Source organism: Galeopterus variegatus, unplaced genomic scaffold (assembly GCF_000696425.1).
Source record: "Galeopterus variegatus unplaced genomic scaffold, G_variegatus-3.0.2 Scaffold1554, whole genome shotgun sequence".
NCBI lineage: Eukaryota > Metazoa > Chordata > Mammalia > Dermoptera > Cynocephalidae > Galeopterus > Galeopterus variegatus.
The window spans coordinates 212,221-226,185 of record NW_007727665.1 but is presented as its reverse complement, the minus strand read 5'-3'; the positions used below and the strand labels follow the sequence as shown (position 1 = coordinate 226,185).

The window sequence follows — 13,965 nt, the reverse complement described above, 5'->3', positions numbered from 1 at the left end:
TGAAAAACGGCTTTGAAAAGTTAAATGTACACAAATGTAACTCAAAGGGAAAAATGTGGGTGCCCAGGCCTGGCTGGGCAAGGGGCCAAGGGAGTCCAGAGGCCCCACATCCCAGATTTGAAAGCTATACTGGGGGCAGCAGGTCCTGGAGATGGACAGACCTCCCCAGTAGAAGAGGAATCTACTGGTGACAAGAATTCAAAGAGGGGCAAGCATGCCACACAAGAGTGTCCTAGCAGGGCTGGTCCCTGGCACTGTGCCCAGGCCCTCGCTGGCACTTGGTGGCCCAGGCACTGCCTGGTGATGAGATTATGGCCTGGCAGAACCAGGCAGAGAGCCCCAGTGTGGACTGGACACTACATTGAGGATTGCCACCATCAGGTCACCCACCCCGCTGCTGCCTGGAAGCAGCACAAGCACCTCTGCTGTGACCGGCAAAGACACATGGTTTTGCAATAGAACAGGAATGTTTAGAGCAGGCGCCAGCATTTCTGTCTCCTCCAGCCTTCAACAGAGATCCCATGAGCAGGAGTTGGGCAGAGGTAATCAGACTGCTGGGTTCAGCAGGACAGCCCCGAAGGCGGAGCTGGCTGGCACAGAGATACCCAGAGAACAAGAGAGTTAGAGTGTCTTCGGGAAGCCCACCTGGGTCTGGCTCGGGTGTGCCTCCCCATCCTATCTCTCTGCTCTGCCCCTTTTTGTCTTTTATGGGACTGGTGGGGTTCAGTTCATTCCCATCCAGCGTTCACTGTGACCCCCGTCTTGGTGGCCCCTCCAAATCCCCCACCTTCACCCCAGGCCCTACAGGCAGCCTGGGGTTCCCTGGCTGCAGCAGCTTCAGCTCTGGGGTCCTGGGCACCAGAGATTCACATTCCTCCAGCCACCCAATCCCTCCTGCTTCTCCAACTGCAGCTCAGCCCGGCACTGCAGAGCAAGGGCCCAGCCAGGAGGGCAAGGGCCTGGGCAAAATGGCCCAGAAAATACCTGGCTTACTTGGGGTCTTATGCTCTAAATCTTCTCCTCCTAGATGGCCCTCAGGCCAGCCAGCCTGGTGTGGCCATGCCATGAGCTCCTTCAGCTGCTGTGCACTCACCGGAGAGGGATCTTGACACGGAGGTAGCGGTCCACAGCGATCGCCAGCAGGGCCAGGATGGAGCTCTGCGTGAGGATGAGGACGGGACAGGCGACCATGAGGCAGGTGTGGAAGTAGGTCTGCGGCCCAATGTTGATGAGGATGGCGAGAGGGATGACCAGAGCGCCCACCGCCACATCAGCCACTGCCAGCGACACGATGAAGCAGAAGGTGGCGTCCCGCAGCGCCTGGTTCACCTTCACCGCCCAGATGACAAGCACATTCCCAGGCACAGAGACCAGAGCGATGAGCACCTCGATGCCAATGTAGGCGGCCTGGAAGGCCGAGATGGAGTGCGGCATGGTGGGCACAGGCTGGGCACATCAGCAGACGGGCACCGAGGGGCACGAGGCAGGCACCTGTGGTCACGGAAGCCTGCGGTGGGGAGGCCCGCCTGGGGGGTGGGGAGCGGAGCCCAGGCAGCCCTGGCACTCCCACTGCCCGTTGGAGACGTGCCTCGCTTGGCACATCCAGTGCCTGTCCAGACCCGCGGTGGGCGGGGGCGGTACCCAGGCCCTTTCTCTGCCTAATCTTTGTCCCTCCCCTTATCATCCCCCCGGAGGTTCCATTCGGCAACTTAAAATAGCAGCGCCCTCTCCTGCACTGGCTTTATCAGGTGTGAGGCAGCTCCCAGCACACACACAGCCATCAGGGGTCCCCCATGCCTGGCTCTGCCCACCCCTGCCCACAGAACAGGATGAGGGAAGCTCACCATCCTGCCTGCTGGCCGGCAGGGGGTCCCACAGGCAGTGCTCAAAGTTCCCGGTACCAGGTGCCACCCAGAGCTCCCGGGCCGCGGCGGCCAAGGCTGGGCTCTGGGCACCGGGCGGGCGGCCGCTCATCGTCCTCCAGGCTCCCGCCGCAGCGCTCTCAGCCCGGCCTTTCAAGCAATCACATGGTGCGGCAGAGGCTCAGCCCCGGACGCTTTTAAAGAGGTAGCACCCCCGTACCGCACCTGGGACTGAGGTGGCAGACGCGGGAGTGGGGGGCTGAGCCCCGCACCGGGCCGGCGCCCCGGCTCCCCACTCCGCAGCGTGCGCGCACACCTGCCTTAGCCCACCCATGAGACGCTGCCCTGGGCCCGCTCCAGCTCTGCCGGGGACCCTCGCCCACACCTGTCCCAAGGGCGCATTCCCGTCTCTTCTTTCGACCCTCTCCTGCGCCCCCAATGGGGAACCCCCGGGGCCAACTGAGGCACAGACTTACCCAAGGTCACCGAAGCTGGCAGCACTCCTGTCCCCCGGGGCTGTTCTGTCCAAGCGCCGCCGCTCTCTCCGGGGATGCCTCGAGAATCCAGGGCTGGGCTGTGGGGTCCAGGCGGGGGTGGCAGCTGGCTGGGACTCGACTCGGGCGCCGGCGCCTCTTCGCCCCCAGCGCGGGAGCCGAGTGACAGTCGGGCTCCGCACACCGGGAGGGGGCGGGGGCGGCGGCGGCACTCGCGGGCCCCTCCCTTCACCCTCCGTCTCCTTCCCCACCCCTCCTCTAAACAAAGGAAGTGATTCTGGGTGAGAAAAGCTGGGAAAACGTGAGCTCTTCGGAGAGTCTGGTGCGCGCATCCAGCCTGGGTACTGGACAGGGGTGCAGCCTCCCTGCGTCCACTCCCTCCCTTCTCAACGCGGGGTGCCCGGGAGCCCTGGCCTGGCCTCCAGCGACCCCTCCACCCCTCCCAGAGCAGCATCTCTCCTGCCAAGCTCCAAAATGCTCCCCTCTCTGACCTCCCACGCAGTCAATTGGTAGCCCTGGCACCCTCCCCCAATCCTAAAACCTGCCCTCTCCATGAAACCAGCCCTTGCATATTCTCAGGAACATTCTTCCAGCACACATTACAGGCTCTATCCTGAGTCATTATTCCTTTCTCATCCATCTTTCAGAACTGCCTTGTAGTGTGTTAGCAATTTCCATTTTGCAGATGAGGATACCGAGGCTCAGAGAAGTGACAGAGCTTCCCAAGATCATCTCTGTCAGTGTCACCCGCTCCATGCCCCTTTTCTTTCCTCCTTCTCCCCCTTCACAGCACAGTACCTAAGCCATAAGGTATTGAGTCCAATGCCCTCAGGTGACAGGTAAAGAAGCAAACTCAGGGAAGGAAGGGACTTCCAAGTGGTCACAGGGAAAATCCTAACAGATCCAGAGTAAGAGACCAGGCTCCTGAATCCCCGCACCGTGCTGTCCCCGCTGTGCCCAGAGCCCTCTCTTGGCTGCCTCCCCCCAGTTCCAGTTTAGGTAATCCACTGGCACTGACTAGTGACCACCCAGGCACACCCTTACTCAGAATGGGCTCGTTGCACAGATCTCACCCCGGGAAATCCCTTTTTGTGGGTATTGGGAAAGGGCTGGAGGAAGGCAGTGAATCTGGCTGGGGGACCCCAGCGCCACTAGCCACACCCTGGCCTCTGGGGCACTGCCCCTTGTTAGATCTCAGGATGCCAAGAGAGGGGTTCTGCCCAGAGGAGGGTGGGCAAGCTGCTCCTGCTGGGGGGTTGCGCTGAATCCCAGTGGGGACAGGGTGGGGCTGGAACCTGAGTAGCTGGAAGGAGGGAGGTAAGGGTGGCTGAATCTTCCTCAGAGGAGGAGGAAGCCCAGTGTGAGAAAAGATAATTTCCATTTCTGCCTTCAGCGGGGAGCAACGAATGTGTGCCTCACACAACAAAACTGCAGTCCTTCCCTAGAGGCTAGTTGGAGAAACTAGGAAGTGTAAACTCTCCTTCCTCCTCTTCCTCTCCACTTCCCTGCCCCACCCCACTCCCACCCCCAACATGCCCAGCAATGTCCTGACGTTCAGCCCACTCCCCATGCCACAGAAATGCGCAGGCCTTCAGGCCATCCCCTGTGTCTCAGCCCTTTCCTTGGCTCAAGAGTTTCTCTCTTAATTTTTGCTCAACTTCCCAATTGTTGCTCATCTGGCTGCCAGGAAAACCTGCAAAGACCCAGGCAGGTGCAGCTTGGGGCAGGGGGTGGGTGATTGTGGTCACCCTATCTAACCCTCAGCAGCATCCTCAGCTCTGGAGGGCACCTGGGCCTGCTCCCCTCAACACACATACACTGCCACCCCAACTCTTCTTAACAAGGGTTGTTGACGCGTGGTAGATACATTTGCATAACACCTGTAGGTAATTTGTTTGTTCCTCAGTTCTGGGCAAAACAAACCCAAACCCTCTTCCCTTCTCTTCTCCCTCCTTCTATCCCTGCCTGTTTCCAGACCAGGCCTCGTGAGGGATTAGACCAGCCTGTCTGAGAACAGAGCTGGCAAGGCAGGGTCCATCCCACAGAGCTGCTTTAGGAAAGGCACTCTGTCTCCTCAGAGTCTCCTGGCCTCAGTTTACCCATCGGTCAAGTGATGTCTACCATACTTTCCTGCTGCAATAGCCAGTAAGTCCATTCCAAGGTGGGAGAGACAGACTGAGATAGAGACCAAGCAGATAGGTCTTTCCACCTAGAAACCTTCTCAGTCCTGGCTCCCCCACTGGGGCAATGCAGGAGGGTGTAGATGGAAAGCCTACAGCAGGTGGAGCCAAGGTCTCCAGAATTTATGCTGAGCCAACAACTCTGGCTTTTTCAGCATGTCCAGAACCCCCCTGACTAGATGAGCCACCCCACCAGGGTCCGCTTGCACTCTGCAGCCATGCGACCCTCCACCCTTCACCCCACCGCTGATAGGTGAGCCTTGGTTTCCTCATCTGTGAAATCGGCTTAGGGACACCACCTCATAGGGTGGTTATGAGAACTTAAAGAGCTGACTTATGGAGTGTGTCCAGCACTAGTATTTGATCAAAAAGGCAAATACTGGAGCAGGCAGCACCAAACCAGTGGAGTGCTGATGGGGTAGAAAGAGAAGGAGAGTGCAAATTTATGAAATCTGCTCCATACAGCCAGTGATGCTGCTGTCAGTGCCAAATTCAAAGGTACCAGGTTTAGGCACTTTTAAAGGTACCCAGTAACAAGCTTCTATTTTGCATGTGACTCTGGGGCAAGATAATGCCACAGTAAGTATAAAGACCCCCAGGGCCTGGTCCTCACTCCCACTCCCCCTTTACCTCTCAGTCCTGCTTTTTTCTTCCAGAGCCCCTGTCCTGGCTTTCTCTGCTGGCCCCTCCAACTGCAGTCTCTCCACTGTGGGCAGGAGGGTGTGGGAGCAGGGAGGGCTCAGCAGCCCTGCACTTTCCCCTTCCTGCAGCTCTCCAAATTGAGTTAGATGCCCCAGGTCAATAAGGGCCACCCGAAAGAGCCCGAAGTCATCCCTGCACACCTCTTGAGACACCAGCAAGGAAGGTGGAGGGTGGAGGTGTCAAAGCCTGGCTCAGCCCCCAGGGGGCCCTGGAGGAGTGGATGAGGTTTTAGGATTTTTCTCTGTCTGTTTCCAGCAGGCAGTAGGATATTTGGGTCCCTGTCTGGTTTTTTCAGCATTGTTCTGGGCATTGTGTGTGCGAGGAGGGAGAGAGTTGGGCAAGGGCAGACAGACAGGGAGGAAAAGATTTCTGGATGGCAGGGAAGCCCCTGGCCCTTCCCCCAAGGGGTGCACCCTCACCATGCCATGTCTGCCTGTGCAATGACTTCTTTGAAGTTCTCTCCTCTCCCTTTCCACCACCCTCCTCCTCCTCAGATTTGCAGCCTGGGTCTCTCTGCCACCTTCTCCCTTCCTCCTTAGGCTCCCTTCTCCCAGGTCAGGGTCATGTGGGGGTGATGCACCCAGTTAAAGCCAGAAGGCCCCAGCCCTGAATCCACCTTTTGTCAATGGGTGAACCCCAACAACTCATCACATCTCCCTGAGCCTCAGTGCTCTTATCCATAAAAGAGGAATAACAACAGTACCTATTTTATTTATTTGAAAGTGCTTTTTCAGTTGTAAATCACTAAGCAAATATCACTGGTAATGGGAAGTCTCTGAGGATTTTTGAGCAGAGGCATGAGGGATCTGAAAGATGCTTTAGAAAGATCAGGTGACACTGTGCAGAGTGGACAGGAGGAGGAGAGGGTGAAACAGGGAGGCCTGTCAGAGGCGACGGCAGCCTTGGTCAAAGACGATAGAGAGCTAGACATAAGAGGAAGCGGTGGGAAGAGAGAAGACGGACAGGAGAGATGTGCCCAGGACTCCCGGGCTCACTGGCCAGCCCAGCGCAGCAGCCGGCAGAGAATGAGGACGAAAGATGCCTCTGGATTTCAGGCTGAGTTCCTGGGGAAATGCTGATGACTTAGGGGAGATGGGGTGCAAGAAGGATACGAAGTCCACCCCTGGACAGGTGAGGTGGGATGTGCCCATGGGAGGGGTCCAGCAGGCTTCTGGAAGTGGCTAGGGGGCAATCGTAGCTGGAGCTGGGTCACCTCCATCAGATGGTAGTCGAGGCCCTGGGAGAGATGAGATCACTCGGGGAGAGGATGCAGAAGAGAAGCTGGAAAAAAGCTGGGCTGGAAGGAGAGCAGCCAGAGGGGAAGAGCAGGCTGCCAGGTGTGCAGGAGGAAGGGTGCTGGCCGGCTCAGGGCTGGAGGGCCATCATGAAAGGTCCGAGGGGGAAGTGGTTGGATTTGGTAACAAGAAGGGAGTGGAGACCTCAAAGAACCCCCAGGAGAGGGTGGGAGTAGGAGCGTCTCTCAAGGGTCAGCGCTGGGGCAGGTAGGGAAAGGTGGAGGTGTGGGTGCACACGAGTCAGGAGCTTGGGAGGGAAGAGAACAAAAGACGGGTGGTGAGCTACAGGAGAGGGGTCAAAAAGAGGTTGGATTCAGATGGGGAGATGTGAGCATGCTCACAGCCTGAGGGAGGCAAGCCATGGCACCCAAGAGATGAATCAGACCTCAGACTGAGGAGAGGCTGAGGACAGACCCCACCTGTCGAGGACCTAAGCAGTTAATGCTGCCGGCTGGCCACGGGGGTCTGGACACTCACCACCAGCCCTGGCCCCACGCACTCCCACTGAGTCCTGAGAGGAGGCTCCAGAACTTCTGCCCCAACCCCGTCTCCCCCCAGGCCCCTCCACTCCCCCATCCCACACACAGCCTGCAGTTTGCCAGCGACGTTGCATATCAGTGAAACAATCAGCCTTCTCAGCCTTCTCCCGCACCAGCTCCTGTTCATCTGGCAGCCCCCAGCCCAGCCCCCGGCCTCCTGCCCTGACCCCAGCCCCCCAGGCACCAGCCATGGATTTCTTGGCTTCTCTGGCCCCTTCTGCAGCCAAACAGGTGCCTCTGGGCAATCCATCTGCCATCCCCCAAATGTGGCTCCACCACGTGGTGGACTCATAAGATCTCAGACAGCCCTGGGCAGCCCACCCTATCCCAGCCAGCACATGCTCCCCCACCCTCCTGGACACCTCAAACACCACCTCTGCGGGTGAGCGAGCAAGTGATTCTCTGTTTCCCCCTCCCCTCGCCGGACAGAAGGGGAAATCGAGACAGGGGAGATTAGGTGACTTCTGTCAGAGGCTAGGCTGGCTGGCATCAGACCCCTTAATGCCTCCTTATTCCTTCCCACCCAACAAGCAGTGTCCTTGCCCCTCAAGAGAGAGAATACCCCCCACTGCCTTCTGTATGTTTCAGGAGGGAGAAGGCGGCCATCAAGACTAGGAGAAATAAGGAAGGAAGGACAGAAGTTCACAGCAGCGTTGTTCGTAACAGCTTAAAAGTGGAAAAACCCCAAACGTCCAATTAGAGTTGCCAGACTAAATTCAGGACACCTAGTCAAAAAAAATTTGTAAGAGCTTTATTGAGATATAATTTACATATCATAGAGTTCGCCCATTTAAAGTGCACTCTTCAATGGTTTTGAGTATATTTATGGAAGTGTGCAACGGTCACTGTAATTTAATTTTAGAACATTTCATCACGTCTCCCCCAAAACAACCTTGCTCCCATTAGCGCTCACTGGCCCTGCCCCACCACATGTGCCCCCGGCTCTCGGCAACCACTAATCTACTTTATGTCTCCCCATGTCTCGACTTTATGGTCCTTTGCAATGGCTTCTCTCACTTAACGTAATGTTTTCAAGGTTCATCTGAGTTGTAGCACGTGTCAGCACTTCGTTTCTTTCTGTGGGTGAATAATCTTCCATCCCGTGGACATACCACATTTTGTTTATCCATTCTTCAGTTGATGGACGTTTGGGTCGTTTCCACTTTCAGGCTTTTATGAATAACGCTGCTATGAACATTCATGTACATGTTTTTGTCTGAACATATATTTTCATTTTTCTTGGGTAGATACAGACAGAAGGGAAGGTAGAACGTGTGCCTGGCCCTCTCTTACACTTATTTCCCGCATCATCACACTGCCAGTTGGGAAGCTGTTATAATCCCCACTTAACAGATTAAAACACCGAGGCTCAGAGGAAGATCTGAAGCCACCGAGTACTAGAGCTGGAGTGTGAGCTCGGGCCTTCCCATGCCCGGTCCAAAGTTCTTCCCAGCACATCACGAGGATCCCCTCTGAGAGTCTGCAGCCCACCAGAGGGAACGAAACAGGAGGAACCGAAAAGCAACATAATCAACGTGAACAATCACCACGTCCCCCCAAAGCTGAAACTGGGCGCTGTGTGGACCGTGTCGCAGGGTGCAAGGACTTACACCAGAGGCTCCTTGGCAGGAACAAGTTTTCACCCTGCTCCGGAGAACACTAACTGGGACGGAATGGCGCCTCTCCTCAGCCAGCACCTTGGGACCCCCGGGGTCTGTCGGAGAGCCCACCGCGCACACGTTTTCACAGTGAATCCTCCACTGAAGCCCCTCCCAGCAGGATGGAAACCGGGCTTGGCATCCACCCATCACACTGAGGGGTCCACTCATTCCCTCAGCTCCAGTGTTATCCCGGCCCTAATCCCCTGATCTTAAGCAGAACTCTAAAATGCTAGTCTAGAGTGGCGCCCTTCGGATCTGCCTCACCCCTCCACCCTGCACCCAAAGGCCCTGTCACCAGGGAGCACTGGGCCTGTGAAAGGAATTTGCACTGAGTTCATTTTCCCGAGGTCAGGGCAGAGAGGTGGTGGGTGGCCTGGGCTCTCTGCCTCCACTTGGGCCCCCCCCCCAAACATCCTAAATTTCAGGCCAGAGGAATAACAGCAGCTTACTAAATGTGTCCACCCTTTACCTGAAAGCCACTCACTCATCTGGCTGGTCAGGTGTGGTGGAGACACAGGGGAGCCCTGCAGCTACTGGACTTTTCTTGTTCATCCACTATCCCTGGCCCAAGAGTTAGACAGACTTCATCTGGGGCTTAAAACAGCTCCTGGTGCATAGAGCTGAAGAAACGTACTGAGTGCTGAATGTTCAGAATAATAAACCACAAGAGTACAAGAAGAAGAAGAAAGTCTAACAACGCTTTAGTGTTTAGAACTCATTCAACTGTCACAGCGGTGCTGGTGTAGTAATTAACTACTTTCCCATTTCGCAGAGGAGGAGACTGAGGCCCAGGGAGGGAGCAGCCTGATCTACAGCCAGAAGGAGCCGCCCAGCTCAGGGCCGTTGTCCGGGGCTCGGGGTCCCCCTGCTGGCCGGACGGAAGCCTGGACGTGGGGCGCGGAGCTGGGCAGGGCAGACCCCACTCGCACCTCCTGCCCCGCCCCGCTCGGTGACGGGTCCCCGTGCAGCCGGGAGGAGCCATGTGTGGGTTCAGGGCTGGAGCGCCTGGCGGAGCACTGCGCAGGGCTGCCGGTGAGACGCTTCAGCCGGCGGTGCACTGGGGTCCTCACCTTCCCGAGGCCCTCCTGCACTCACCTGCAGTGCTGAAGGCTCAGCAAACCTGCCCGCCCAGAGGGAATATTCTGACACCCAAAGTGCTTTGTTCCCGCAGCACTGTCTCTCCTCTTGTTTCCAGGCACAATCCCCTAAACCAGCCCGAAGGGATGGGATTGCTCGTATTTAGAGAAATCTCGAGGGAAAAGGATTTTCCAGCTTCCTTTACTTTCCACCGCACCTCAGCCAGTTGCTCTCAATTTTGACAGCGAGAAAAGCTAACTTAGACCCATCCACCTCTGCTACTTCTGGAAAAGGGGACTGCTGGCTCTAGGCTGGGCATAGAACGCTTTATTAATTAGGTCCTCCTCAAGGGTTATGAGTTTGGGCTTTAGTGCCAAAGTTGGCATCAAATCTCACTTCCCTTTTAGTGTGTGACTTTGAGGACATTACTTAATCAAGAAGCCTCAGTTTTCTTATAAGTAAAATACAAATTATAATACTCTCCGAATGGGCTGTTGGGAAGATTCAGTGATATATTATAAAATCAATAGCATCGTGCCTTGCACATGGCGAGTGTTTGGTAAATGTTAATAATAATCATTACTATTTTCATAGCTCTTTTACCTTTCCTACTCTGACACTTAATTAAAGAGAAATTGGTTCAGAGATACAGTAGGCAGATAGGAGTTCTGGACAGAAAAGTATGGATTGTCCCTGTCGCAGGCTTGAGACTTCTCCAACCTGGTCACCTCCTTGAGCTCCTACCCCATCTGCAAGAGGAGGGGTGGCAGCTGCTTCCCTCCCTGCCCATGCCCTGACCCAGCCAAAGGACTGGCACAGCTGCTGGAGTGGCCCAAATGCCTCGGGTTTAGGGCTAGGTAGGGGACAGCTGGGGATGGGGGAGGAGGGTGAAGGGACAGAAAAGGGGCATGCTTCTCTGTCTTTATGTCCACTCACCCTGCAGCTTCCTAAGCCTTGCAAGTCAGCCTGAGACCTCTGACCTCACTTCTGCCCAGTGTGCGGTTGGGGGGAGTTCCCCCTCTTTCCCTCCCTTGTCCTCTGCCCTCTAGTGCCTCCTCCCCCACGGCTGGGCCCATCCATCCCCCTACTCCCTGTCCCTCCCATGTGCTGCCCAGCTGTCCCGGTCCGTGAGCTGGGCACTCTGCCTGCCTGCACTACTGATGAATCGCCAGCATTCACACTCTGACCCCAGAGCCTCCACCTGTTCCCCTTGGTCTGAGCGGCAGGGCTGTGTGGCCCCATCTGTTGTCCTCCATCCAGGACTCAGTGCAGGAGACTACACTTCAAAACCCCCAACTTCCACCTGCCAGGAGCAGGTGGGAAGGACTGGCTGAGAGGAAGGGTCTGATATGGGGGGGCCTCATCTCCGGCGAAAGCAGGCCTTGTTCTCCCCTGTCCTGGCCCACCCCAGCACTGTCCCAAACACCCTATATTTCAGCATGAACAAAACAAAAAGCCCATTCTTCCCAAGAGGACATTTGCATATTTAATAGCATTCTCTTATTACATTTCATTTATTCCTGATTAGCCCAATAGATGAGGGGCTGGTCAGTGTACAATGGTAAACAGAAAGACACAACAGTGACAGCAATTTCCAACTAATTCCTTATTATGCAAGTAATATGTGAATACACTTTCCTTGATAAAAAAAAAAAAGTGAAACCATTGCAGTTCAGGCTCAAACTCCCTTTGGTCAGTTCCCCAAACTCAGACCCTTTCCCCTAAACTCAGAGGTAACCATTGTCACCAGTTTAGTATGTATATTTCCAGGCATTTTTGTATATATTTGCACAATATAAGTGTGTATATATACCTGCATATATGAAAAGTTAGCTCTCTGTATACATGGGTTCCACAACTGAAGAATACTGTATTTTTGATCCGTAGTAGGTTGTAAAAAATCTGTGTTGTAAATGAACCCACACAGTTAAACCTGTGTGGTTGACAGAGTGACTGTACATGCACACATAAGCCTGTATATATTTTATATATGTGAGTATAATGTAAGTATGTATATGAGTATGATATAATTATAATATGTAATATATATTATGCAAATATGTGCATATATCCATGGAAAATATATAGTGTTATCTTGTGTTTGGGTTTTGTTGGTTTTGTTATTTGCAGTACAAATATTCTGCAACTTAAGTTCTCTAAACAAAGTCTTATCTGTCTACTTGGTACATACAGGTGTACAAGCTCTTCAAATGCTACATAACTTTGGGCCGGCCCCGTGGCGCACTCGGGAGAGTGCAGCGCTTGGGAGCGCAGTGGTGCTCCCGCCGCGGGTTTGGATCCTATATAAGGATGGCCGGTGCGCTCACTGGCTGAGTGCCATGTGGGCGACACCAAGCCAAGGGTTGCGATACCCTGACTGGTCACAAAAAAGACAAACAAAACAAAACAAACAAACAAAAAAAAAAACAGTAAAAAAAAAAATGCTACATAATTTTCCTAGCACAGGCACATCATGGTTTATGTAGCCATCTCCCTAGTTACAGACATTTCAGTCATTTCTCATTTTCTCCCATTACAAACAGTGTGTCACTGTCACAGGTTTGAGCCTTCTCCAGCCTGGTCCTGCCTGATCCTGTGTTCCTACCCCATGTGAACAGAAACATTTATCCTTTTACACTGTTTTAAGGGTACAAAAATAGCGAAAGTGTCCTATGGAACATATTACAAAATTTTAATAATTTTTTTCCAAAATCCTAGGTTCCTCTGAGATGATTTCTATATCCACCTAGGGGCAAATTCCTGCTGTAGGAAAGAGAGCTGCAGCCAAGAGGGTGGAAGGAGGTACAAAAAAGAAAGAAAGAAAAACTGAAGTGAGGAGAAAGCAAATGAAAGTGGACAGAAGGAGCAAAAGAGAGAGAGCAGTAAAAGATGATGCTTATTTATCACAGCACTCTCTGCAGCAGGGACAACTGGAACTGTCCAACGGAAAGGAAACAGTTAAGTAAAACTTGCCATCTCCAGTGAACAGAATGTTATGCAGCCATTAAAATGATAGTTACGAAGACTGTGTAGGAACATGGAAAATACCTCTGATATTAAGTTAAAAAGGAGACTACAAAATTAAAACTACATTATGAATATAACTACATTATGAATATACACAAAATGATGTGGGCATGCAAAGATGGAAAGGGATACAGACAAATGCAACCTGACCCGTGTGGTAGCAGCACTGTGGGTGCACTGTTATTACTGCTGGGTCCGCTAACAGAGCTGTAATATCCTCTGTGGACTGTGTGATGAGTGTGAAAGTGAAATAGCAACAGGAAGGAGGCAGGAAAGGAACACAAAGAAAAGAAAAAGAGCAAAAAGAGAGGAGGAGGAGGAGGAGGAGAGTGTGGAGGAAGAAGTGGGGGGAGGGGAGAAGGGGGGTGAGGAGAGGGAGCTGGAAGGAAAAGCCCATGGTTGGTGGCTGCACCATCTTTCATGGTTGGGTCAACCGGGCTCTTCCAGACCCTTTGGGCTGAAAACAGCTTTCCCTGTACACAGAAGATGGAATGTCTCTGAACTTCCTCCCTCCTTTTTTCCTCCAGTATTTTTTGAAGCCCACCAAGGAGCTACAGATACCAAGCCCAGGACTGTGCTCTCAAGGGACTCCGTCTAGTGGGGTGGGGAGAGACGGAGGCATGGATATGTGAGCAAACAATTACAGCCAATCAACAAATGCTCGATACAGATCTAGTCCTCTGTAGGTAGAGCTGTAGGTCCCAGAGGGCTTCACAGAGAGAGGGACATTTGAGCTGGGTCAAATAGATAGTCAGGCAGAGAAAAAGGAGTAGCATCCTAGGTAGAAGCCAACGTGCGAAGGCACTGGGGCCTAAACACACACACGGAAGGGCCACATTTAATATGGCTAGACATAGGGTTCAGGAGGAACAGAGGCAAGAAACAAGGTCTCGAATTTATCCCCAGGGCCATGAGGAGCACTGAAGGGTTTAATCAGAGCAACGGCACCCTCTAATTCATCTTTAGAGAGATGACCCTTGAGGCAATGAAGAAAGTGCGTGGGAATCGGGCAAAGTGGAGAGAAGGAGCATAGGTTAGGAGGCAGCTGAAAGAGCTCTGGCAAAAAAAGAGTACGACTTGGGCCGGCCCGGTGGCGCACTGCTACAGCGCGCCGCTTGGGAAGCACGG

At 53.8% G+C, this 13,965-nt stretch overlaps 1 protein-coding gene across 2 annotated transcripts in view; it reads right to left on the bottom strand.

Annotated features, from left to right (window-relative positions):
• ADORA1 (adenosine A1 receptor) overlaps nucleotides 1–2,543 on the bottom strand; it is a 38,234-nt gene extending 35,691 nt beyond the window's left edge. The window contains exons 1-3 of one of the 2 annotated variants that reach the window (XM_008577633.1): nucleotides 2,339–2,543; nucleotides 1,845–2,012; nucleotides 1,094–1,491 (exon numbers count right to left, since the gene is read on the bottom strand). In XM_008577633.1, the coding sequence (XP_008575855.1) occupies nucleotides 1,094–1,434 (341 nt within the window). In that variant the 5' untranslated portion in view covers nucleotides 1,435–1,491; nucleotides 1,845–2,012; nucleotides 2,339–2,543. The remainder of the gene's footprint in view (nucleotides 1–1,093; nucleotides 1,492–1,844; nucleotides 2,013–2,338) is intronic. The other variant, XM_008577634.1, reaches the window with a different exon arrangement.
• Nucleotides 2,544–13,965: the final 11,422 nt, after the last annotated feature.